This window comes from Urocitellus parryii, chromosome 2 (genome assembly GCF_045843805.1).
Source record: "Urocitellus parryii isolate mUroPar1 chromosome 2, mUroPar1.hap1, whole genome shotgun sequence".
NCBI lineage: Eukaryota > Metazoa > Chordata > Mammalia > Rodentia > Sciuridae > Urocitellus > Urocitellus parryii.
In genome coordinates, this window is record NC_135532.1 from 46,726,158 (window position 1) to 46,742,156 (window position 15,999).

At 43.1% G+C, this 15,999-nt stretch overlaps 1 protein-coding gene across 1 annotated transcript; it reads right to left on the reverse strand.

Annotated features, from left to right (window-relative positions):
• Nucleotides 1-2,887: 2,887 nt before the first annotated feature.
• Nucleotides 2,888-15,789, reverse strand: Rgcc (regulator of cell cycle). Its single transcript, XM_026399580.2, has 5 exons — nt 15,557-15,789; nt 14,817-15,002; nt 6,711-6,818; nt 4,702-4,764; nt 2,888-3,284 (listed from the first exon to the last, which is right to left on the reverse strand). Exons 1-5 carry the CDS (start codon nt 15,597-15,599, stop codon nt 3,277-3,279), a joined length of 408 nt encoding a protein of 135 aa, XP_026255365.1. The 5' UTR covers nt 15,600-15,789; the 3' UTR covers nt 2,888-3,276.
• Nucleotides 15,790-15,999: the final 210 nt, after the last annotated feature.

Here is a 15,999-nt window from a genome sequence, read left to right on the forward strand (position 1 = left end):
ACAAAATGAGAATGGTGTCCTCTCACCATTTCTTTTCAACATTATACTGGAAGTTCTAAACAAGAGGTTAGCATTCAGCATATGCAAGAAGAGGTAAAACATTTCTATTTGCAAGTAATACAGAATTACACACACATAAACTATTAGATATAATTAACAAGTACAGCAAGATTTCAAGACACAAGATCAATATCAAAAATCAATGGTATTTCGATATGCTAGCAATGAAAACCTAGAAATAAAATAAGAAAAACTTTCTATTTACAATAGCATCAAAATGAATAAAATACTTATAAAGAAATTTAGTGAAAGGCAGGCAAAATTTGTACTGTGAAAACTACAAAATAGGATCAAAAGAAATTAAAGAAAATAAATTTAAAGATATTTTGTGTTTAAAAACTGCCAAGAAGACTAATGTCATTAAGAGGTCAACTCTCCCCAGAGCAATCTATAGATTCAACACTATCTACAAAACTCTCATCTGCCTTTTTTTTGCAGAAATTAACAAGGTAATACTAAAACTTAAAGGAATGCAAGGGACCCATACCAGCCAAAAAAAGGATACAATTCACACATTTGAATTTCAAACTTACTATAAAGCTATAATAATCAAGACTATGTAGTAATACAATAAGGATAGTTATGTAGATCAGTGGAATGAAACTGATGATACATTTTTAAAAAAACTATATATTTAGCTAATTGATTTTCCACAAGGGTACCAATACAATTCAACGGGAAAAAAATTGACTTTTCAATAATAGTGCTATTTTGTGACAACTGGATATTCACATACAAAAGAATGAAGTTGGACTCCTATGTCCTATATCACATACTAAAATTAACTCAAAGTATGTCACTGATATAAATGTTAAAAGCTAAAACTATTCTTTCAGGAGTAAAATTCTTAAAAGAAAGCATACTGGTCACTCTGTGATCTTAGATTAGACAACAATGTCTTAGCTATGACATCAATATCACAAGAAACAACAGAAAAAAATAAATTGGGTTTCTTCAAAATATAAAACTTTTAAGCTTCAAAGGACAAAAAAAGTGAATAGACAATACACAAAATTGAAGAAAATATCTGTAAATCATATACCCAATAAGGAGCTTGTATCCAGAATACATTGAAATTCCTGTAACTTGACATAAAAAACAGAGTCCAATGTTTAAAAATAGACAAAGGATTTGAATAGATATGTCTCCAAAGAGATATGACAATGGCCAATAAACACAGAGACATCTTTTGTCATGAAAAATGCAAAACAAAGTAAATACAAAACAAAGCTACACTTCACACTCACTAGGATGGCTATATTCAAAAAGAGAGAATTAACAAGTGTTGATGAGAATGTGGAGAAGTTGAAATCTGCATGCAACCCAATGGGAATGTGCAGCTGCTTTGAAAACGTTTGGTAATTTCTCAAAAAGTTAAACATACAATTAACACATGACCCAGGAATTCCATTTCTAATGATACACTCAAGAGAAATGACAAGGCCAGGCATGGTGGTGCATGCCTGTATTCTCAGTGACTCAGGAGGCTGAGGCAGGAGGATCACAAGCTCAAGGCCAGCCTCAACAATTTAGTGAGGGGCCTACACAACTTAGCAAGACTCTGTCTCAAAATAAAAAATTTTAAAAGGGCTGGGAATGAAGCTCAGTGGTTAAATGTCCCTGGGTTCAACCCTAGTACCAAAAAGAAAGAGAAATGACAACATACATTCGTACAAATACTTTCATATGTGTATGCATTAGCCAAAAAGTGGAACTAATTCAAATGTCTGTTAACCAATGGATTCATGAACAAAAGGTGGCATATCCACACAAGGGTATATTATTTGACCATAGAAGGGATTAAAGTACTGATTCATGCTACAACATAAATGAACCTTAAAAATATTATGCTAAGTGAAAGAAACTAGATACAAAACATCATGTATTTCATTTATATGAAATTCCAGACTATACAAATCCATAGAGGCAGAGATTTAGATAGTGGTGATGTTTGCAATATCTTTGAATATACTGAAACCCATTGAATTGCATGTTACAAAATGGGAATTATCTCTGTGTTAGCACTGTGTCACTGTGACCAAAATGATAAGAACAACTGATAAGAACAACTTAGAGGAGGGAAAGTTTATTAGGGGCTCACAGTTTCAAAGGTTTAGTCCATGGTCAGTAACTCCCCTGCTCTGGGCCCAAGGTGAGGCAGAACATCATGGTGCAAGGACACCAGCAGCAGAAGGACAGAGAGGGAAGGGGAAAGGGATGCAGGGCATCCTCCAGTGACCCACCTCCTCCAGCCATGACCCACCTGCCAACAGTTACTACCCAGTTAATCCATTCAAACTAGGTTGGACAGATTAGGTTACAGCTTTCATAGTCTAAGCACTTCACCTCTGAATACTCCTGCATTAAAACAGGAGCTTTTAGGGGACACCTCGTACCCAAACCATAAAAATATCTCAACTTCAAAAAGAAATAAATATTTGCATTCAACATAAAAGCTTTCCCAGAAGCTTGAGGAGAAGAAAGAGGCTAAAGAAAGTGCAATTTATAGCTGGGCACAGCAGCACACGACTGTAATCCTAGCGGCTCAGCTGAGGCAGGAAGATCTCGAATTCAAAGCCAGCCTCAGCAATGGCAAGGCACTAAGCAACTCAGTGAGACCTTGTCTCTAAATATAACACAAAATAGGTCTGAGGATGTGGCTCAATGGTTGAATACCCCCGAGTTTAATCCTCGGTACCACCCCCCAAAAAGAATAGCATAGTATGTGGTGTATATAATCTTATGTGCTGATTTTTTTGTTCCTGCTAGAGTATTACTGAATGGAAACACAGGGAGAGAAATAAAGAGAAGGGAAGCTTACAAAATATAGACTCCAGTTCAAATTTTATTTGCATACAAAAATATATTATAATAGGGAGAGCATTTTACTATTTTCAACTATATATAATTAATTACAAATATTTTCATAAAAGCACTTTAAATTACAAGAAAGCTATGTTTTAAGAGAAAAATACATTAGCATAGATCACCTGTTCTAATAAGCTGCAGGCAGGTCAACAAAGTCAGTTTCACTGTCTAAATTGCCCAGAGACGGGCCCACGGGCTAATTTGAAGGTGAGTCTAAGAATGGCCTGGTGGTAGGTGAGCATCCATCTCTATCGCCTCTGGCAGCATTTTCTAGTAGCTGATTTTGCCAAGTCCTCGGAGCTTTCTGAAGCTTCTCTCTTGTAATAAAAGGACCTGGAACTCCTCGTTTCACATACCTGTAAACAGGATATAAAGAAGGTCAGTCACTCACAGAAGTTCATGATTCCCATGCTTAACCACATCACACGGTCTCAGACAGGCATCAAAACATCAAACTTAATGGCAGGCTTCCCACGTAATGTGTGTCTGATTAACTGCAATGACTGGGCGGCCAACTGCAATTTCCATGAAGTAGACAGGCCTGTTACATAGGTCTCATACAAATTGTGCTGCAGTTAGAATAATCTCTTGTCAAAACAGGCCTAGATCTTCTGATGTAGGGTGTAGCAGCATGTAAGAAAAGGAGCAATAAAATCTTCAGGTAAATAGAGATGATGCAAAGACCTTCTACCTGATGTTTCCATCTTTCTAAAACAGTATTAAGAACAGAGCTATTTTAAAATAGTTTGGGATCTATTTTTTCACATTTTACTTAGTTATTTAGTACAGCACAGAATTCTTTTTATGGAAAATTAACCCTTTCACCAAAAAATGGAGGAGCTGGGACAAATTTCATCCTGGAGGCTGGAGTTGGTCCTCCTGAGTCTTACAATCTTGTCCCCCTTTTTGGCGGGGGGTGGTGGTTAACAGGGGCACTCGACCACTAAGCCACATCCCCAGCCCTCTTTTGTATTTTATTTAGAGACTGGGTCTCACTGAGTTGCTTAGCAACTCACTTTTACTGAGGCTGGCTTTGAACTCGCGATCCTCCTGCCTCAGCCTCCCAAGCTGCTGGGATTACAGGCATGCACCAAGAAGTCTGGCCAATCTTGTCCTTTTTAAGTAGGGTATATGGATAGATTATAAGGATTCTTCCCCTAGAGCCCACAACCAACATTGTAGTTAATGATCTAATATCTTCAGTTGTCAATATCTTTGGTCACACAAATTGGGTTACCATTAGTATGATTCCAAAATGGAAAACAAGTACTGCATCCTTAATCCAGGTTTTTCAGTAATTGGTATGGGTCCCCCAAACCAATTCTTTCTTTGGCACCTAAGTCTTAAAAGTCAGATCTCACCAAGTTTCCTGGATCTAACCTGGGAAAATTAGCCAGAGGGTTCCCTGGGATGGAACTCGCTGGTGTGCTGCTTAATGCTTATGTGATCCACCAGCTCTCCTTCTCTAAGGAACCTGACAAGCCATCAGGAAGGTAAAGCTCCAGTCTTGCTTACTCTCTATTTCCCCAAACAAAACACCATTGTTCACCAGGGACCTGTCCTCACAGTTTAGAAAGGAATGTGGTCTACTTTAACACAAGCTTATCCTCAGAATTTCTTTCCAAGCCACTAGGGTCCTATTTCTAAACCTAAAGAAGCCTTATGATGTAACCTCATGCCCCGAGGCAAGCTGGTTGACATTACAGCACTTTATCAAAGGGGTCGGCTAGTTTTCTGTTTGATTTTTTTTTTAATTGCCAGACATGTACTTACTTGCTAATGTTCTGTCAAGATCAGCAATAAAGTCTTCTAGCTCTTTTGTGTCTCCTAATTTAGCTGTAAAATAAGAAATTGAGTTCAGTTTCCCCATCAAAGACAGCTGATGACCCCACATTGGGGTTTTCCAGGATTATGCGAGGGATTATTTCCATTTTGCATCTATCTTCAGAGACTTTACTGAAGCATGTCCTGTAACCAGTCCTGAGTGTCTGCTCCAACCTTTTACTCATGGTAAACTCAGAAACCAATGCTAAAGACTAGCCTCAATATTTCTTTTTTAGTTCATCACCTGCTCTCCCACCACCCTCACCCTGCACCCTCCTAAAACTCACTTTGTTGTCTTAAAAGTTTGGAGGAAAAGGAGGGAAAGGAGGAAAAACAAAATATTTTGACTTTTTGCTTGATAAGGATCTGAGTTATCGGTCAAAAATAGCAAGCATGGGCTGGGGATGTGGCTCAAGTGGTAGCGCGCTCGCCTGGCATGCGTGCGGCCCGGGTTCGATCCTCAGCACCACATACCAACAAAGATGTTGTGTCTGCCAAGAACTAAAAAATAAATATTAAAAAAAAATTCTCTCTCTTTAAAAAAAAAAAACGGCAAGCATGGCGCTGTGTGGAATGGAGCCCCACATTCTGTAATTCCTATGGCTCCCACCTTCTGATGCATTCTTGCTTGTCCTATCACCCCAGGGCAGTACTGCAGCCCTCAGAGCCCCTCCAGCACAAAATGAATGAAGAACTACACTGCTCCTCCTGGAAGTGGCACAGGGAAGGAGATGTGAGGCAGCTGGGCCCAGGAAGCCTTGTCCTATGGTGGTGCCAGCAAGAAGTAACGGTCTTTATCTAGATTTTGATCTCTCAGTAACCTGAGATGTATATTTTCTCTGTATGTTTTACTTTTTTCTGTGGAGTTTACCCTTGGTGCTTTCCCAAAAATGCATTACTGAGTATGTATTTTAATTATTCATCCTCCACTGGCTACAACCGGCTTATTGTTCTTCACTTTTCAAGTCCGTTTGCCAAAAGAGGCTCCCCCTCCCCAGCTTTAATTCCTATCTCTAGAGGATCAGGTAGCAAAATCTAGACACTGTTTAAGCTACTTTCTAGACTGCTCTGTCTCTGAATTCCACAGATCCATTATAGACAGAGAGCTGAACCGTGGCCGAATCCCCAGTGGCTGCTAGGATTGCGGTGTTGAGAAGGGAATTTTAAAAATATCTCTTTCAGAAAAGAGAGAAGTTCTGTCAGTGCCAGATTGAGAAAAGTGATGGGATCTCCATATTTCTTTTAAAATATGTCCCATTTTTATTACATTCTGCAACTATTTTCAGCAAGTCTAACTTTCCTTAGTGGGGGGAAGAAAACTTCTTTTGTTTTCAAAAGGGCGCTGGTCCAGTGCAACAGAACATTCAGCTCTCCAGTTGGAGACACTCTGTCAATTCCCAAAATTAAGAAACTGCTCATGCATCTTTAAAAGCTTTTTAGATCTATTAATATCACAGTAGAGACAGGCTGGAGCTGCTATTCTGGATCATGTTAGGCCACGTCTTGTCTCATAATGATGACATAAGTTAATTACTAAATTGGTCATGTGAAAGCTTTGGTTAAATAGTTAATACACTAAAAAAAATCCTTTCTGCAAAGCCAAATTGCTTATTTTTAAATTCTGGAACCAAGTAGCTTGGGAGGAGAACAGAAAGAAGCACTATCATCTTGGCACAGTCATGTTTACAATGAGAAAGAACAGTCTGGAATCTACAAGTCATCTTTTCCCCCATGAATGCAGGTTGTCTACCCCAAATTATTTACTCTTGTCCTCACACAGATCAAAACCCTGAGGAATTACAAATTCCAGTTCACACTCTACCATAACTGATATTAGTCTTATCTATTTGTTTTTCAAATTTGGAAAAGATTGGTTAGGAACAAGAGGAAAAGAGAAGGATTGGGAAGGGGAGGAAAATTAAAAGCAGGAAAGCTCACACTCCATCCCGTGAGCTTACCTTTCCGAGGAGCAACAGTGGATGAGAGCAGAGCTGGGGTGGCCTCTGTTGGAGAATTCAGCTTTTCATCACTGAAGCTGAAACTATTCCTATAAAGTGAATCTGCACCTTCCAGAAAAGAAAACATAATCATTAGAAATAGCACTCAGTTGTCTGTTAATTACTCATAACCAACCATTTAGCTCCAAAAGTTGCAAATCTCTAGTAAAGAAATCAGGTAGATTTTGAAATCTTATATTTATACCCTAAAATGATTTAATGATTTGGGGCAGGTGTGTGTGTGTGTGTGTGTGTGTGTGTGTGTGTGTTTCTCCAGTCAAACACACCAAAGTGTAAGGGATCAGTAGGACCAGACCTCAGCCAGAACACAAGAGCCTACTGAACAGGTGTCAGACCCAGTGGTCAAGCCAGTGCTTGACTGATAGAGGTGGGGGTTGGTTTGGCACCTTAGAAATAAGGAATCATCTTCCATGAAAAATGTCCCCCAGCTCTCGGAACCCCCTAAGATACAAACAAAGGTGGATCCTATGGTTTAATAATCCTCCGCACTGTTCTTGAGAGTCTTTGTTGTGGATTTCCCCAAGATTCTGTACTCTAGAAACAAGGAGAGTCAAAGATACAGATTTCTGTTCCTGTGAAATTGGCCAAATTATGTTGTTATATAGTGGGCATCTGTACACATGAAACAACAAATTCTACTACTATGTATAATTATAATGCACTATAACAATAAAAAAGAAGAAGAGGAGGCTTCTATTCCTGGTGGGCTACCTACTACAGACATGCAAGGGATTTCATAGATCCTTCTATTCTTGTAACCCCAGAGACTAGCACAACAGCAAGGCAAGGACCCAGAGCCAGGGCTGGACTGCAGAAGGACCCAAAGCAGCTTAGCTACTGAGCACTCAAGTACCCTTGAGCAAGGCAGTATCTCTGGGCCTCAGTGTACCCAGCAATAAAACAGAAATGTGGGCTAAAGATTCCTTAAAGACCCTCCCTGCTCTGAAGTCTCTGAGTCCTACCAAGGTAGAGGAAATCAGACCATGGCTAGCCCAGCTGCAGGGTGGTGAAAGAGAAAGGGAACAGCACCAAGGCAAAGGGCTCAAAGGCAGAGCCGCCAGCGGAAGCAGGATGTGGCTGCTGAGGTGGCAATGGAACAGCCTTTCTGGGTAAAAGAGCACACAAAGCCAGCCGAGGTGGTGGAGAGATGAGCTCTGGAAAGTTCTTCAGGTGAGTAAGGGCAGCTGAATAACAAGGGTCTGGCAGGCTCCTAATCCTCCTTGGCCAGTTCCCTCCAGCTCAGGGGGAGGCAAAAACATCTTGCCTTTTGGTTCCTTTAACTAAAATATGAACTTGACTACATTAAAAAGGATATCCAAATTTAAAAGAATCAGGTTGCAGAAAGAGGTTTCTGGTTCTGAGAGAGTTCAGCTTCAGCCCTAAAAGGCTGCTACACCTTCCCAGGTATGAGGCTCCCTCTTCTCCTACCTTCTCCCAGTCCCAGGTGCCATCTTATCTTCTCTCTATTTCTGGCCTATATGCCTGTCTGGTCCACTTTTCTAAACATGCCCAGAATATCCTTGTGAACAGTGCTCACAATCTTTTCTTCCTTCCAGGGGTCCAGCCTGGGTCACCTAATAGGACCACAGTTATTTTTCAGGGCTTTGATGATGAACACTGAGATCCAAACACCCAATCTTATACCTACATATGCCCCCAAACCTACTCCTCAAAATGCTGGTCCTTGGAAAAGAAGTTGCATGATCAACCAAGTTATAGAAACACCAAGCACCCTTGGCATTCCCATTTTTAACGTGCCTGCGATGTCTTATGATAAAGAAGCCAGTTTGGGCCTTATTCCCAAGTGCACTTGACATAGGGACATATTTCTGTGGCCCTCCTCTTAATATTTCTCAGAGCACTGCTATTCTCCAAAGCTTGACTTGAGAAGCCCTTCAGCTTGGTTTATCACCTCTCAAGCAGCCCCTTGCACAAAGGAAAGTGGTTGTGCTGACTTTGGACCTATGGACAGTGCAATAACCAGGGGAACTGCCACAGATAGAGCCTGAGACACTTGTGGGGAGGAGATGATGTAAGAAAACTAGAGAGAGTCCCAGAGTCAGGTCACAAACCAGAGGAAGGTATATGAGGCCCTTGGCTCCGAAAGACATCAAGCAAGTCATGCCTGTCCTTGGGCAAAGTTCCAGCTCCAAGACTTGCTGGCTCAGAGCTCAGAAGGTACCTCTCTGGTCTCTATCTCCCAGAACAGCTGGCATTTGGGAGTCAGCTTCATCACCACACCTCACTCCACCCTGTATGCACCTTCCCCTGACTTTGAACTTCATCTCTGTTAGGCCCAATATCTCCAGCAATTTTGTACCCTCATATACTCATGTTCGGGATAGGAGAAAAATATCACTTTTTTTTTTCTGCCCTCCAGACAAGTAGACCAAACATTAGCAAGTGTCTGTAGAAGGAAAAATATCTCAACATGGAAAAGCATATTGCAAAAGAGGATAGTAGGGGAAATGGGTATCCAAGTTGGGTGCAGTGCCACATGCACCCAACTGAGACTCAGGAGACTGAGACAGGAGGATCACAAGTTTGAGGCCAGCCTCAGCAACTTAGGGAAACCCTGTCTCAAAATAAAAAGGGCTGTGGATGTAGCTCAGTGATAAGGTGACCCTGGGTTTAATCACCTGTATCATAAAAAGGAAAGAAGTAAGTAAAGAAGGGCGAAAGGGAGGGAGGGAGGGAGGGGAGGGGGGGAGAAAATGGGAAGGAGGAAAAGAGGGAGGGAAGGGGAGGGAGGGAAGGTGGGGAGGAAGAAAGAAAACAGGAGGGAGGAAAAAGGGTATCAGTGAGGATTTGGGGAAAGTTCAACTAACCCAGCTGGCTTAGGACACTCAGCAGAAGAGCCATAATCTCAGAGGACAGCCCTCGCTTGCCTTTGCTCCTTCAGAACCTGACCCACATGCTAAATGCCTTCATCAAGTACATTCCTCAAACTCAGAAAACTACTCCCAGACTTTTACTTGACTGATAAATTCAGTCACAAGCCAACCTCCTATAATAGTCAGAAGTTGTCTCTTCTTGTTAATGAACTCATGCTACACGGGCAACAACAAGGGAGGGAGAGACACAAAATACTAGTTACAGTATCACTATATACAAAGACATACACACACACAGGCATTCCAGCTTAGCATGCGCTGGCTTCCCCTCCCCCTGCCCCTGCCACCACCACCACCACCACCACACACACACACACACACACACACACACAGGGTCGCGCCTCACTGGCTCATTGCCACACCACCATTCTGCTCTCTTTCCATGTCCTTACACCATCTGGGCTGACCTAACTCCACATTCTGAGATGTTCGACCTTCAACTATCAAGAGGAAATGAAGTCCCAGCATCCTTAAGTCAAACCTGCATCTAAATGGCAGCTACAGCAATAATCTACACCTGCCATTCATGAAAAAAAGCAACCCCAAGAGCCCTGAAGCCATGCCACCATGGAAAGATCTCATAGGACAGAGACCATGCAAAAGGGCAGTTATAGGCCAGATACCCTGTATATGATGCCTGTCGTTTTAATAAAGTTCCTAGCAAAATGGCAAATAGCAAGCCCAAGAGAGAAAAGATCCTCATAAGTAAGAAAAAGAAAACCAATATTCTGGACCCTGGATCCTGCTCTTTTTTAGATGGTAGCAAAATTCTTAAGTTTCTCTCCAGAAGGGCCCAAGAACAAACCCCCTACACAGAGGGACCCCAAACTCTAGACCTCTCTTCATCCTTTACCCAATAAAACTTCTTCCCACAGACTTTTATTACACACCTATAACGAATGGAATCTCATAGTAGGTGTTGTGGTAAGCAAGGCCTGACTCCCATTCCCTGGAACTCTATTCCTTGCAAAACATCAGCCAGTTAGTCTGATAAAGTGACAGCAATGTGTCCCTGGCTGATAGTGTATTCATGTATTAATGCCCCACCCTGGTATCAGGAGGTGCTATTAATAGAGGCTCCATGGACTCATACTGGGATGATTTGGGGAAACTTGGCAGGTTTTATGGCTCAATATGTGAGGGCCTATAAGATCTACTTCAATCTGCTCTGAAGTTCTCTCACAATCATCTTAACTCCCCTATTGGAAATATCCTTGCCAGGTTCTCTTAGTGCACCGAAGCCAGGGAACCTCAAATTCTGGGGTTGGGTTTTCTAAGGCAGCATCAAAAGAAGTAAAAGCATATTAAATATACAACCAAATTAACTTTAGGTACACCAACAGAGCTTCAGAAACTCCAGGCAAAAACAAGAGACTTGTTTAAAAAGTAGACGTGTTTTTTTTTTTTTTTAGTTGGGGAGGGAGAGGGGGAAAGGTAATTTAGGGTTAGCACTGACATGTGCTACTCTAGAGGGAAGTAAAACCACAGACAGTAAACCTTGCCCAGAGCTCCTGTAAATATAGAACAATCCCACACGTTTACAGCAAGCAAACTATAGTAATTAACTGAGAAAAAGAAAGCCTTGGATCTGTTTCCCTGTTCCCACAGGGAATGGCAGAGACAGGGGTGGGGGTGGGGACTCTCTTCCCCAAAATCTAGATTCTGACAGCCTCACTACAGTGGAATACAATAAGAAAGAGCCCCTATACTCACCACCCTGGCCAGAGTAAGATCTGTCACTCATCCAGAATTCCTAACACAGTACCAGACATCGGGAGAGCTTCCTACCTGGCTTTATCCACTCAGGGTTTCAACAAATCCAGGTTCTAGTCTCAGTGGCTCCCAAATCACATCAACTGATATGCTGTCATTCTGGTCCCCCAGAACCCAAAATGTTCCCTCACCTAGGGCTAGACCAGAATAGTCTAGACAAAGATATGTAGATTTGGTATACGTTGCTCATGCTGAAGAAGCCAGTTCCTTATTCCCAAATATGGTCTATGATATCATTATAGCTGAGGACACACAGTAGACCACAGACTTTCCCTATTAAGTATCAAAACATCTCCACCGGCACCACCACCACCCACCCCACCACCCACAAAGGAAAAAGTCAAAATGCCAAAACATTCAAGGACAAAAATTCATACCATCTTTTAAGGTTTAGGATAATGTTATAAACTTTTTATAAAGTCAGGTAATAGAAACTACCATACTGGCTAAAATGTGGACTATGATGAGTAAAATTTTGATTAAACACAGTGGAGAAATCATGCTATTATATTTTCATAATTTTTAAAATACTAAAAATATATATTCTTAAAAACAAATTTAAATGGGGGCTGGGGTTGTGGCTCAGCAGTAGAGTGCTCACCTAGCATGTGCAGGGTGCTGGGTTTGATCCTCAGCACCACATTAAAAAAATAAATAAAATAAAGGTATTGTGTCCAACTACAACATAGATAGATGATAGATAGATAGATAGATAGATAGATAGATAGATAGATACATTTAAACCAAAAATATTCACAACTTCTAAAGCACCTCTAAGGGTCAAGTTTGAAAAACACTGCCCTAGCTCCCAGCTAGATTGCTCTTTTACTGCTTAAGTTAAAGATGCTCCCAGTAAAGTATGTGATATATGTTGGAATACAAATCTGTGGGAAAGATACTACCCTGTTTTAACCAGCTACCATTTGAATCCATCCCTAATGTGAATTTTTATTTTGCAATCTTATTTTGCCCCCTTCATGTCTTAGGAGGTCTCCCTGAAAGTGGGAACAGGAAGAGTAGTCCTCATTCAATATCCATCCTTCTTTCCTAAGTAACTTACTCCTTTGGGTGGAAGAAGTAGTGCTCTTCAAAGAAACAGGAATCCTGTTCTGATCTCCTTTGTACCTTTATTGCACCCTCTGAGAAACAGAGTTGTAAAAGGTAGAGGACAAACCAGGTAACACTGGTTATAGCTTCATACATAACATTTTCATGAAAGACACTGGTTCCAATGATTCTGATCTGTACGATATAGTCTTATATGTGCATTTTAGTGGTTTTTTTAAGCATTAAAGAGGGCAAGTTTTTTTTAAAAAAAAAGAGATCACTAATAGCAAGAGCTAATAAATAATTATCAGACTAATGATAGTAAGGGCTTGGCAAAAGTGAGCTGCTGTTACACTCATTACTCTGGTTGTCCCCCTCCAGAGAGCTAATTTGCAATAGGCTCTACCTCTCCTGCATTTTCTTCTACAGAAAAACATCAAACAGACAAATGAGTGTAACAAATGTCTGTGCTCAATTCTTGGCAGCAATTAAAATACACATATTATGCTTCCTTAAGAAATTACTATTTAGATACACACAACTCCTGCCAAGATTATTTCTAACTAGTCTTGTGGGAAACAAACTACACATTTATAGCAAAGATGAATGTCATTTGAGCCTTCTTTAGACCCTTCCCATTACTTCTCTAACCACCAAACTAAGGGTTAGGTTAACAGTTAACAACAAAAGCAGAAAGGAAAATATACACATATACCCTAAAAAAACCCCCACAAGTTCTATCCCAAGTATCTCCCCCCAAACTGTTAAGAATGTGTGTCAGTTCATTCTCTGAGACCCCTGAAAACACATGAAGATCTGAAATCCCACCCAGTGGAAAGTATGAGTAGCCATGAATGGACATGCTCAGGTTGTATTCTAGCAGAATGACGCTATGGCTTTAAAGGAGCTGCTCTTTGCCACAGAGCAGGAATGACAAGACTGTCCCGGCTTTCTTTTCCATAGAGGAAAGAATTGTATTTGAAGAAGAACTTGCTCCATGCCCCAATAAAAAGGAGACAAGTTTAAGTCTGGCCATTGATATTGAAAAAGTTCAAAAATTTGAAGACTTCCCTTTGACATTGAAAATGAGCATTCAGGTCATTAGCAATAAAACCCCAAAATTCTAAGGGAATATTAAGAGCACAGTCTTCAATCCCTTTTCTACTCAAATGTTACAGCTTGTTCTAACTCTCTGGCAGGGCTGCCAAGGAAACTGGAACTGATTTCTGACTCAGACCCTGACCAGGGTGATAAGGATCCACATCCCTTTTCAGGACAATAGCTCAGGAGCAAGTCTTGCATGAATCTTTTGCCCAATAACAAGAGAAAGCTTCAGACTTCAAAACAAGAGAATCATAAGGCCATTCCTTTTATCCTCAGAATAAAAGGCAGCAAAGGTAATGGCATTCATGCTTGCAACCCATCTAGGGATTAAGGGATCTAGAATAAACAGATGAATTCTAAATTCACTTTGAAAAACAATAAAGTAATCCAGGATTTGAAAATCAACAATCATGTAATATTTAAAAGTTGCCAAATCCGCTGACATCCAAACAGATATCCATAATCATACAGGGCATTTGAATTCCTGGGGAAAAAAATAAAAACTGTCTCTTTACAAGATTTTTTTAGGACAAAGGGGTCCCGAGGTAGACCCCTTTGTAAGAAAGATTACCAGGAATCCCCTCCATGTCATTACTCTCTAGCTCCCCCTCCAGGCTGGGTGACCAACCGCCTGAAGGAAGAGGGACACTCTTAAAACCCTTGTACTTGAATTCTGCAGTGCCAGAGATTCTTTCAAAACTGCATACAATGGAGCAACAAGTCTGGGAGCTCGGGGCCAGAAGAAAGGGCAAGAAGTTATTTCAAAAATTCCAAGAACAGCAGCTTATGAAATCTTCTCTGGTTTCACAAATGTTTCAGTACTGTGTCCACCCATGTCCCCCCCAACTCCCCCCACCACCACCATCACCATTCAGGTGACTCTTGTTCCACATTCTCTAAAAAGTTATAGCTTAGAAGGATCAGGAAAGGAGGAGAAAGAGAGGAAACTGTGGAAAGGCCTGGCTGAGGTCCCAGGAGTCCTGCCACGGGCTCATGACACACCTGTAGGCAAGAGGTAAACGTGTCCTTCAAAAGCCTTCCGGGACTACCTTCATGGGTCCCACCACTGCTGGGCTTACAAGTCCTGAAAACTCAACTTTCCAGGCCTCCTGGAGCTTTAGGTCTCGGTTTCCTGACCCCCATGTCTACTTACAGATAAAGCAAACTGAGGCTAACGCTTGAACAGTGAGGTCACGGGGCCACTGTCCTAGCAAGGGGTCACACTTACTCTCTGAGTCGCTGAAGCCGCTGCTGTCACTAACGCTGGCGCTACTGCGCCTCTTCATATGCTCCAGGTGCTCCTCGTAGTGGAAGTGGCGCTCGTGGAAGGGCGACGTGAAGTCAGCCAGCACCGCGTCAAACTCGCACAACGCATCGGTCAGGTCTGCGGCAGCCGCGGAGTTCATGGCTGGGGCTGGGGGTCAGGGACGGTGAGCTCAGTTGATGGGGGCTGCGGTTAGCTACTCTTGGGGGCAGGAGGGGACCGCCTAGGATACTAACATTTACTGCGCCTTTTTCAGGTGTCATTCACGCAGTTCTTTCAACCCTCAACCACTCTCCAAAGTGCCTCCAGCTAGCCAGCCTGTTGCACAGATTAGGAAACCGAGCCTGCAACTGCGAGGCTGCAAGCCTAGGTCCTCCAGCTAATCGACACAGCCACGAAAGCCACAGTCTTTCCCACGCGCTGTCGGGCGCTTGTCCCTACGCTTGCTCCACCGGGGCGCGTGCGAATCTGGTGGCAGTGGGAAGACTGAGTCAGGAGGTGCCCGTTACGCGTCGGGCTCGGATCCCTAGTCCTACGCGGGGAGCTAAGCTGCCTCCGCCCGCGCGCGCGGTCACCAGTGGGTAGGGTCCCGCGGGTGAGGAAGGAAGGGAGCGGGGCGTAAAGGGACAATAAGGGACTCCTCTTCTCTCGCCCACCCCCACCCCCCGCTGGGCTTCGAGGGGAGCCTAGGACCCCACACTCACCTGCGGCGGCCGCGGGGCTGCCCTGAGCTGCAGGAGGCTTCATGGGGCAGCTGGGCTGGGCACGGCGCGCGTGGCGGGAGGCCCTGCGAGGTGCCAGCCGGGGACTGTGCGCTGAGATCGGAGCTACTGCTGGGTTCACCCTCGCGCCCTGCCTCTCCCTCGGTCAGGCTCGGATCCCACCGAGCTGCTCCCAGCCCAGCCCGCGTCCGCTCCGTCTCCGGCTCCCGCCGCCGCCAGCCCCGCAGTCTTATAGCCGCGGGCGGAGGCGGGGCGGGGCGGGGCGAGGCCGCGGAAGCCGGAGCCGCCAGGGTCGGTCCCTGCCGACCTCGGGGACGCCCCGGTGGCCGAAGCACCGCCCTCGCCACGCGCCCGCCTGTGGACCGCAGTGACGAATTGTGGCCGGAGCCCGGGTTACAGCCCCAAATATTTACCCTCCGCTTTCC

Coding starts and splice junctions, on each gene's coding strand:
- Rgcc (XM_026399580.2), bottom strand. CDS start 15,599: ATGAAGCCTCCTGCAGCTCAGGGCAGCCCCGCGGCCGCCGCAG. Junction 6,819..14,816: donor CGGCTTCAGCGACTCAGAGA/GTAAGTGTGACC, acceptor CTTTTCTGGAAG/GTGCAGATTCACTTTATAGG. Junction 4,765..6,710: donor CACTGTTGCTCCTCGGAAAG/GTAAGCTCACGG, acceptor CTTATTTTACAG/CTAAATTAGGAGACACAAAA.